Source organism: Tupaia chinensis, unplaced genomic scaffold (assembly GCF_000334495.1).
Source record: "Tupaia chinensis unplaced genomic scaffold, TupChi_1.0 Scaffold000227_1, whole genome shotgun sequence".
NCBI classification, from domain to species: Eukaryota; Metazoa; Chordata; class Mammalia; order Scandentia; family Tupaiidae; genus Tupaia; species Tupaia belangeri.
Genome location: NW_006159702.1, coordinates 19,277 through 30,449, shown reverse-complemented (window position 1 = coordinate 30,449; position 11,173 = coordinate 19,277). Strand labels below are relative to the sequence as shown.

General features: G+C 38.4%; 1 protein-coding gene across 1 annotated transcript in view; it reads right to left on the bottom strand.

Annotated features, from left to right (window-relative positions):
- WASHC5 (WASH complex subunit 5) overlaps positions 1-11,173 on the bottom strand; it is a gene marked incomplete at its 5' end in the record, with an annotated part of 67,697 nt that overhangs the window by 37,472 nt on the left and 19,052 nt on the right. Inside the window, 6 exon segments of the mRNA XM_006148031.2 lie at positions 1,052-1,132; positions 2,653-2,793; positions 3,554-3,664; positions 6,613-6,688; positions 6,766-6,932; positions 8,572-8,684. Of these exon segments, the coding sequence (XP_006148093.2) occupies positions 1,052-1,132; positions 2,653-2,793; positions 3,554-3,664; positions 6,613-6,688; positions 6,766-6,932; positions 8,572-8,684 (689 nt within the window).

The following is an 11,173-nucleotide window of genomic DNA, read 5'->3' as shown; positions in this document are numbered from 1 at the left end:
AGGTTCGCCCCAAAAAAAAAAAAAAGTCTTTAAAAAAAAAAATCATAGAGACCAACAGTTGGCGTAATGGCTATGTTGCTGGACTCCCATGTGATTGACCGTGGTTTGAGTCCCGGACCAAGTGGCTTAAACTCACAGCGGGCGTGTATGTGTGTGTCCAAGATCCCGAGAGAAGAATGGAGGAGAAGGGATTGTGGTGTGGCCATCTCCCCCGGGGGGTGGTGGTGGTGGTGATTTCTCATTTTCTGTCTTTCTCTGTCTTTCTGGCGAGCGCACACACCCTATAGCAAGAACATCTCTTAAAAAAGAGTTAAAATTAAAAAAATTTAGTTAACAGAGAACAGTATAAATATATGAACAAGATGCAACAGTCAATGAGAAAACTTAGAAAAAGAATGAGATGAACAGCACATGATTTAGATAAATCAAAAAAACATGCACACATAAAACAATGTAATATGCTAAAAATAAGGATACTTGAATATTTAGGGACATATACCAAACACATAGTGTGGGAGTTATGAGGATTAGGGATGAAAGTCGGGATCCAGGAGAAGAAAAAAAAAGAATGAGAAGAGGTTACGAGCATCAGTGATGACAATGGCTTGTGAATAGAGGGGTACAATTATCTTAGCTCTCTGCATTTTGTGCAAAATAAAAATATTAAAAGACAGCAAAACTGGGGGAGGGAAAAGAGAATGTAATTCTGTCTTAGGAAATTAGACAATTTTGTTTTCTTTGCTATTACAGAAACATTTATTAAAATAGCTTTGGGCTAGATTTAAATAACGTTTAGGTGAAACAGTTCTTGGTACCATACATTTCTCCAGAGTTATAAGATAAAGAAATTCCAAGATTGCCTTCAAGTATTAAAAGGAATAAAGACTATAATGCTCTCTCTTTTTCCTTCAATAAATGAGTAAAATAAAGATCAAAATCAGAACGTGAAAGAGCAAGATGAGAACATTCCTTTCCTGGCCCACACATGATAATTACACCACAGAAATGCACACAACTACGAGACCACATAGACTAACATCAAAACTGTTACCTTGATGATGCCAACCAAAGTCGTTTTCATCATTAAGATGCCTTCAGTAAAAATGGAAATAGCATGAGTAAGCTTGGCAACCTTTAACAAAGAAAAAGAGGTATAATAAAGTACTTTAGTTAAAAGACCCAGCATTTCTGGGACCAGCAGATGGCATAATGGTTAAGTTGCTGGACTCCCACTTAGTCAACTATGGTTTGAATTCTGGACTTGGTAGCTTAAAACCATACTGTCTCTGCTATAGAGTCACAAATAAAATTATAACAAATATTTCAAACATTATCTTTAAAATTCAGTTTTTTGAAATTCCAAAAGTTGTTTATTAATTGTCAAGAACTAATGGAGTATGAGCAAAAATTTGTTTGATATGTAAAGTAAATGTTTGGGAGAAGATGTAAAAATAAATAAATAAAGGATTAAACACATATGCACAAGCGCAAGCTGGCCCCATGTGCGTGAGTACCCCAGATCCTGAGAGGAGAATGGAAGAGAAGGGACTGTGGCATGGCCGTTCCCCCAGGGGGATGATTTCTCACTTTATGTCTCTCCAGTGAATACACGCGACCTATAGTAAAAAATGTCTTAAAAAAAAAAAAAAGACCCAGGATTTCTAAGAAAAGTTAAAATAATTGGCTGATAGTCTTAGAATGGGCAAAAACCACAGGAAATGAGTATGCAGCTCCAAGGTATCTGTGTCTTCATGTCCTGGACAGAAATGAGGTTTGTGGGGTAATCGAAAGGGTGCTGTGAGACATGCTGGGTGTCTGAGTTAGAAGGTCTCGATCAGTTCTTTAATATTTGACAGAACCTTTCTGGAGACCTTTGGGCTTCACTTTCTCATGCCTAAAGTTTACAGTTTAGATGTTAACCTTTATAGCAGGGCTCAAAGTTACAGATGGTCCCTTCCAGCCAGAAAAGGCTAATGGGGACTCAGAGAAGATAATTTCTTTTTCATTGACCTCCGCATTCTTTTCAAGCAATACCAACAGACATTGGTAATGTAGACAGATGCTGTATTTTTGAATGCATGGGGGCAAGTTTATTAATGTAAATTTCTGATATATTTTTTATGTCTGAGAAACTGACACTGGACATATGCAATTTTCACTTGGTTTTTACTTTCTATATCTTCAGATTTTAAGTTCAGAGAGAAAATAAAAAAGAGACGTGTTTGGAGAAAACCAGCCCTGAGATTGCTCAAAGACTGAATGGGCTTATTAAAACTCTGTCCAGAGGAAATGATGAATGGAATAGGCTTCGTCTGAGCCGCTGATCCAAAGCAAGAATATGAATGTGCAAAGTCTGGGCAATCCAGCTCTAAGCCAGCAAAGGCCGATTTACCAAGACTGTTCAAGAGAACAGTGAACACTGAGCTCTGTTCCACTGAGAACTTTCAGGCCAGCAAGGCCTTAAATGACACCAAGAAAATGACAAGAACAAAGGGTGACTGTACTAATATGGGAAACCATGATTTTCATTAAGAGCGTAATAAAACAAATCAGGATCAGGTCTGGTAGTCCCCAGGATATAGCAGGCAATGCAGACCGGTGATATTTCATGGTGTTTTAATTTAAATGTCTAAAGGCAGAAGTCAAAGGCACCTCATAGCGTGGGCCCAGCTGAGCGTAGTCCCTCAGCTTGTCCTTGTCCAGGCGAGTGGGCACTTCAATGATGTCATGGGTCTGAAGCTTTATGATCTTTAAAAGAGATGTAAACATGCTCTCTGGAATGATTTGCAAAACCTTCAAAGAGAAAGAAGAAAATACAATTGAACATCTATTTTCTTTTTCTTAGCTGACAAGTATTAGAGTGATAGGAAGGGGGGGGACCAATGTGTAAAACTACAGCTGCGTATTAAGAACAGATGCTGAGAAACTTAAAAGAGCTGTTTTAATAACTGCCAAGAGGTACAGAGCTCCATTCCTTCAAACATTAATTGCTAACAGAATGTAAAACTAATCTTCCTAGTAATGCTACAAATAAGTAGGTTTAATTCTCACATTATGGATTTGGGAAGAGGTTTAGATGTTAAGTGACATCGGCGTGGAGCACTCAGGTAACACATGACACGGACGCATTCTGAATGCAGGCCTGTCTGGCTCCATGCTTCATCATAAGCTATAGAAACAAGGATCAAATTCCCATGAGAACTTGAATCAGGGTCTCCCGAGGATGTGACATCTATATCTGGCTTTTATACCAACCAGAGCTATGATTCTGAAGAAGCTACTATAGTCTTTGTTCCTTAGTTCTACTTCTACAATTGAAAGCTAATACTGCAAGCATTTAAAAACTAGATGTGAATGTTCTTTCGAAGTAAAAACATATCTGCACATCTATAGAAGTATTAAGTTTACTTTCAGATATTATGAACTTCTGGAATCAAATTTAAAAAGGAGAAAGGAACACAGGCTTACTTTTTACAGGGCCTCATGCATACCTTCTGTGTTTAAAAGAGCAGTCAGCCAGTAAAAGTGAGTACCACCATGGTGCATTTCTCACCTTTCTCACGTAGGACACCAATTCTCCAGAGTAATATTGAGACACACTGAGAAGGTCGGGGCTGTTTGCTTGATTAATACGAAGAAGGGGCAGATCAAGGGCAGAGGCAAGCTAGAAGAAAAAAGTAAGAGAAATATTTCTCTGTCTCAGAAGTCTTAGAAATCACTCTTTCTAGAAAATGTAGCATGACAAACACTTGGGCTTTACCCAATGGATGGCAACAATCACAAAATCTTATTGATATTGTTTTTAATTTTTTAAAAACATTTTTGACATAAGGTATATGCACTTGCTGGAGAGACACAGAAAGGAACGGTGAGAGGAAAAATGAGAAATCACCCCCCAGAGGAAATGGCCACACTGCAACCCCTTTTCCATTCTCCCTCTGGGATTTTAGGCATGTACACACCTGCCTGGTGTGATTTTTCAAGCCAGTGGGTCTGGGGCTTGAACTGTGGTTAGCCAGGTGGGAGTCCAGTGCCTTAACCACTATGCCACCTGCTGGCCCCATCTCATCAATATTATTAGTAGTTTCTGACAATACCACTTTTAAAAAGTGACAGTCAACTGTGATGGCAGTGGTTCTCCACGTGTGGTACCCTAACCAGCAGCATCAGCATCCCCAGGGAACTTGTCGCAGACGTGCACATTATCAGGCCCCATCCCAGGCTAGCTCAGAAACTCCACGTGATTCTGAGTTGTACTCAAGTTTGAGAGTCATGGTGCTACAGAAGACAAGGACTCCTCTGTGGAAATCAGACATTTTGACTGTGGATGACTGAAGGTATCTAAGACGGAATCTAAGATGGCACTGTGTAGAAGTGCTATTGCTTTATTTATCACTTCAGAAAAGAAATAAAATGTGAGGGTTGGATGGTAGTGCAGCAGTAACCCAATGGTCTGTGAGGCTGACCACATGGGAAGGTTGCAGGTTTGTATACAGAGACCTCCGTGAGCCTCCTGTGCATGTGTGTGCCCATAATCTGGTGCTGGCTGAAGCTAGGGGTTGACAGTGGAATGAAGACCCTGTTGGGGATTTCTGTCTTATCTCTCTGTCTCTCTCACTCATGGAAGAAAGAAATAAACTTAAAACAAAAAGAAATAAAATGTTGGCAACTAAACTATGATATGCCACCAATTGTAAAACTCAATCCCAATTACAGAGATGTTAAAATATGAAAAAAGTACATCTCAGAAATGATATATACAGTACCTCCATCAGAAGACATTGAATACCATTCATTTACCATTATTTGAAACTGTTTTCAGAGCAACCACTATTTCCTGAACATTAGTGTAGACACTAGTTCAATAGAGGCTCAGTAAATAGTTTTCTTCTTTCTTTCTTTTTTTGCTAGAGGGCACATAAGCTCGCTAGAGGTGGCATCTGCTGTGAGGAATAGTCATACTGCAATCCCTTCTCCTCTACTTCCCTCTTTCGGGATTTAGGGCTCAGACACACACATGCCTGGCAGGTTTCTCAAGCCACCAGGTCTAGGACTAGAACCATGTGGTTGGTCATGTGGGATCTGGTTGTCGTAACCAAAGAGCTGGCCCAGAAGTGTTTGAATGAATAAATAGAAAGACACTTAATTCATGTCTGGGACTAAAAGGCTCAAAGCACTCGATTTTTAGTACACTAATAAAACATTTTTTTAAAAAAATTGGCTTTATTTAACCATGCTATTCTCTAAGATACTCTAACATATGTTATTAACTAGAACTTCAGTATCTGGCATCTTCTGAAACTATGCTCTTCTGGAAAAACTACAAACAATGTTTAGTCTATAAAAGTACTTAAATTACCCAATTTTCTAAATGAATGAAGTCTTGGGCTGACTTAGTGAATGAAGTAAGGATGAAAGCCAACTCTTCCCCTGTAACAGAGAATGTGAAATCATTATTCTTTGCTTACCTTTAGGAATGTAGCTCTGAGCTTAGTAACCATGGATGGGTTGACCCTTATGCTCTCTTGCATGATGGATGTGAAACTGTAAAAAGAGATAAATGATAAGAAAATGTTCCTCGTGGCCTTCATTAAGGGCAAATGTTGGGCTGTTCACACTACCTGTCGATTAACTGCCAAGCAAAAGAAAGGTCCCCAACAATCTGCATTGTGATCAGGACCTCTTCTTTAATGTTTATTGTTCGGATCATTTGATGAAGAAACTTCCTAGTATCAGCAAGAAATTGACATACTTGCAGATTTGACTCCAACTGGTGAAATTCTTGAACCTGTGTTACATAATTACATTTAATTTAAAAATTCCGAATGATCTTTATGGTGCTCATTTTTTTTTCTTGAAAACACTTCAAATAAAGCACAGTACTAAAGAATTTATTCATGAAATTTTTATTTCAAATTTTAATTTCAAAAACATATAAACCAAGTAAAAAATACGTGAATTTCTAGGACTAGAAAATATTTCACTGCTTATTATCCAGTACTTACAGGACTTAGGTGGAAATGTTTCCACTCCACTATTAATAAATATACAATGGGAAATCCTCTTAATTTTAAAGATTTTCAAGACTTCTAAAAAACATCACAAACACATCACAATGAATGTGTTGGCACTTACAGATGATTAAGTTCTTTTGATGTACTCTTTAAAACAAAACAACAATTCCACAGTGTCCTGAAATAGAACCATGTGGTTGGTCATGTGGGATCTGGTTGTCGTAACCAAAGAGCTGGCCCAGAAGTGTTTGAATGAATAAATAGAAAGACACTTAATTCATGTCTGGGACTAAAAGGCTCAAAGCACTCGATTTTTAGTACACTAATAAAACATTTTTTTAAAAAAATTGGCTTTATTTAACCATGCTATTCTCTAAGATACTCTAACATATGTTATTAACTAGAACTTCAGTATCTGGCATCTTCTGAAACTATGCTCTTCTGGAAAAACTACAAACAATGTTTAGTCTATAAAAGTACTTAAATTACCCAATTTTCTAAATGAATGAAGTCTTGGGCTGACTTAGTGAATGAAGTAAGGATGAAAGCCAACTCTTCCCCTGTAACAGAGAATGTGAAATCATTATTCTTTGCTTACCTTTAGGAATGTAGCTCTGAGCTTAGTAACCATGGATGGGTTGACCCTTATGCTCTCTTGCATGATGGATGTGAAACTGTAAAAAGAGATAAATGATAAGAAAATGTTCCTCGTGGCCTTCATTAAGGGCAAATGTTGGGCTGTTCACACTACCTGTCGATTAACTGCCAAGCAAAAGAAAGGTCCCCAACAATCTGCATTGTGATCAGGACCTCTTCTTTAATGTTTATTGTTCGGATCATTTGATGAAGAAACTTCCTAGTATCAGCAAGAAATTGACATACTTGCAGATTTGACTCCAACTGGTGAAATTCTTGAACCTGTGTTACATAATTACATTTAATTTAAAAATTCCGAATGATCTTTATGGTGCTCATTTTTTTTTCTTGAAAACACTTCAAATAAAGCACAGTACTAAAGAATTTATTCATGAAATTTTTATTTCAAATTTTAATTTCAAAAACATATAAACCAAGTAAAAAATACGTGAATTTCTAGGACTAGAAAATATTTCACTGCTTATTATCCAGTACTTACAGGACTTAGGTGGAAATGTTTCCACTCCACTATTAATAAATATACAATGGGAAATCCTCTTAATTTTAAAGATTTTCAAGACTTCTAAAAAACATCACAAACACATCACAATGAATGTGTTGGCACTTACAGATGATTAAGTTCTTTTGATGTACTCTTTAAAACAAAACAACAATTCCACAGTGTCCTGAAATTTTAACATGTATAATCTGAGGCTTAGGGTATATGCCAAAATAAAGGAGGCAGAAGATAAAAAGTGTCTGAGAGTTATAAAATTTTAATAATTGTACTATATACAATAAGATCTAAAAAGCAATCCAAATAGATATAGTACAAGTGTACAATTGTTCAGGGATGAGAAACTTTGGTAGGCTAACAATGGAATCTTACACTGTTGCTATTGGAGTAACCATACTAAAAACTTTGCAGAAATAAGAAAAAGCCTATTAGAAAGAGTATTCTATTAAAATAATAAATATATTATTTCTCTAAACATATACAATTATGCCAAGGAGATAGTCAACATGATCAATAGACAGTGAACCCATAATCAACAGATTATGAGTAGAGAGAGTATCTTAAATACAGATCTTGTGATTATTGCTCTAGTGCTATTTTTTTCCATTTTAAACCTAACTGAATATACAAAGAATTTAAGAATTGTGAGGAATAATTTATTTTAGTATAATAATTTTAAGTATACTAGGAAAAAAAAAAAAACGATTTGGGGGCCAGCCAGTGGTGTGGTGATTAAGGCACTAGACTCCCACATGGCCAGCCACAGTTCAAGACCTGGACCTGGTGGATTGAAAATTATGCTGTGCACATATGTGTGCATGGCCAAAATCCCAGGAGGAGAAGGGACCGCTGTGTGGCCATCTCTCCTGGGCGGGTAATTTCTCATTTTCCCTCTCACTGTTTCTCTCCAGCAAACACACATGCCTTCTGGTAAAACCTTAAAAAAAAAATAAAGAAAGAAAACCTATTTTTTTCAGAAAAGATAATACACTGCTTATAAAAAAAGATAATTTTTATACAACTATTATCTTTTTCATAAGTATTTTTCTAATTTTTTTCATTCAAAGCACACTTCACAAAACTAAAAATGGTATACACAGATTTGCTTTTTTACTTTTACTTATCACAATTTTCCCAATGTTTCTATATTGTCTTCATAATTATTGTTCCAAGGCTACATGTTTCCTTAAGTTGAAATGTCATAATTTTTGTTACCATTCTCTTAATGTTGATTATTTAATTATTGCCTCAATTTTAGGACACTCTATCCACTATTAAAGGAGCACAACAGTTCATACTATTTTTGCTTCTGATAAAATGTTTTCTTAGATACATTTATAGAAGCAGATTGCTGCTGGGGCACAAAGTATGACAAAGAGCTATCATTAAAAAGACTTTTCTTACCTCCTCCAAAGCTTGTATTAGTTGTACAGTTTTTCTGCCTGCAGCAGTAGAATCATCATAATTTAAAGACATGATTTGTTTTGATATCTCTCTGAACCAAGCTTGAAGATTTTCTATTAATACAGAAACAAGGGAAGACTATTTAAATCTCAGGGTTCCTATAGCTATAGCTTTGAATTTAATTAAATTGTACTTTGTAAGTCTAGTTGTTACTCACAGAGCTTTTCCTATGTGCTAACATTGCTCCCAGGAATTCTCTAGACTACAACGAACTGCTTGGAATATGAGACTTAGTCGATTAAACTTTCTGTATAAACAGCATAATCTACAACACTTGGCAGAACAGGATTAGGGCTCATGTAAACATTATCCAAGGTAAGTTCAAAGGTGGAAGTGGAGAGGAGTTGGGAAGGAACAGAAAGCTGTCATCCAGAGTTACTCGGGAGAGGGTGGGCGAAGTTTTGGGTAGGCAGAGATGCAGGGTATTCTACGTAGAAGGTACACAGAAGGGAACATACACAGAGGCTTCAGGGTAAGAATGACAATGGCATGCCTCAGAGGGTGAAGAGGAGCCCAGCCTGTGAGTGTGAGGTGTGAGGGTGAGTTGTGAGTCTGAGCAGGTAAGGTGGTGCCATTTGCATCCACATGCCAGAGTCTCTCTCACCTCACAGAGAAAGGGAAGGGTGTTCACCTGCTCTGGGTGCCCTTGGTGTGCCAGGCAAAGCTCCAGGCTTTGTCTTACTCAATCTTCATGACCATCTGTGAAGGGAGGGACTTTAGCCAACTCCCAGATAAGGAAGCTGATGGTCAGACAAATTCAGAATCCTCTGAGTGCCACACAGTTACTAAACAGCAGAGCCAGGATTTCTGCAACGGTCTGTGAAGATTCACAGGCTCTTCTCACCTTACCAGGCTGACTCCTTAAAGTTTTCATCTAATTGATTGATAAGATGGCTTTGCTTTAGTAAAAGGACTCAAAGACTTATAATCTAAGTTACGTAAAGAACGGGTGTAAGGGACACTAGATTTAATTAAAGATTTGAGGTAGGACTAAGGGACACCTATGGAGTAGTAGGAAGAACACAAGATTTGGAGTCTGAGGCAATGAGCTAGGTCTGGTTCTGGACCATTGCCACCTTTGACAAATGATTATATGTTTTCCTCTTTACAACAGAGAGGGAGACAGAGAAGGAAAGGGAGAGAAACAGAGCTAGATATATATTTTTTTTCCTTTTTTTGGGGGGAGAGACAGAAAGTGAGGAATCATTCCCCTGGGGGGATGGCCATGCCACAATCCCTTCTTCTCCATTCTCCTCTTGGGATTTTGGACATGCACGCACATGCGCCTAGCATGAATTCAAGCCACCAGGTCTGGAACTCGAGCTGGAGTTGACTACATGGGAGTCCAGTGACATAGCCATTCTGCCAATTGCTGGTCCCCTTTCTTTTCAGTTTTTGCTATAGAGAGCATGTGCTATGAGAGAGAGGAAGTGGGGGGGGAGAGAGAGAGAGAGGAGAGAGAGAGAGAGAGAGAGAGAGAGAGAAAGAGAGAGAAACAGACAAATCACTCCCCAGGGTGGATGGCCATGCTGAAATCCCTTCTTCAGTCTCCATGGGATTTTGGGCATGTGAGCACACATACCCAGCTAGGTCTGGGACTCAAACAGCAGAGTCAGTCATGTGGGACCCAGCACCTTAACATCCATGTCACCTGCTGGCAACAGAGACAGGCATTTTGACAGGGTCTCTCCAGGCCATGATCCTTCTACTCCAGTCTCCCTATTAGCTAGGATTACATGCATGTGCGACCACATCTGGCATGTTCAGTTTGGCCTGGGAACTGAACCCTGGCCTTCCATGTTTTTCCAGCCGCCCAAGCAGTGGCACTACCTGCAGGTGGGCCATAAAGCTGTTTGTCTCAGTGCATTGTAAGGGTCAAATGAGAAAGACTTGCAAAAGTACCCTAGAGGCTGAAATAAGCTATACAGACAGAAACAACTGTGAAATGGTTGTTTGTATGACTTCTGAAACAATGCTGATATTTATAAAGACCTAAACAGAGACTATAACAGAAATTAGTGCACTGACTCTAGAATGCCAATGTGTTTAGACTGTTACAGGTAGTTCTTCTTTGCTCTTAGGCAAAAATACAGAGATTTATAAAACATACTGTCAGTTTACATCACATTATAAATTGGCTGACTTGCCCAGCAGGAACAATAACACAATGTGGAAATCTGTTTTGGACAATGTACTCAGCATCAAATAATTCAACAAAAGCCAAAATACAGTAGCCAAGAGCATAGTGAATAAAAGTAATGCCTTTTTTGGGACCAGCAGTTAGCGTAATGGCTATGTTGCTGGACTTGCATGTAGTTGACTGCGGTTCGAGTCCTGGACCCGGTGGCTTAAACTCACGCTGGGCATATGAGTGTGTGTGCGCGCCCAAGATCCCGAGAGGAGAATGGAGGAGAAGTGATTATGGCATGGCCATCCTCCCTGGGGAGTGATTTCTCGCTTTCTATCTCTCTGTCTGTCTCTGTCTTTCTGGTGAGTGCACACGCCCTATAGCAAAAACCTCTCCAAAAAAAGAAAAAAAAAA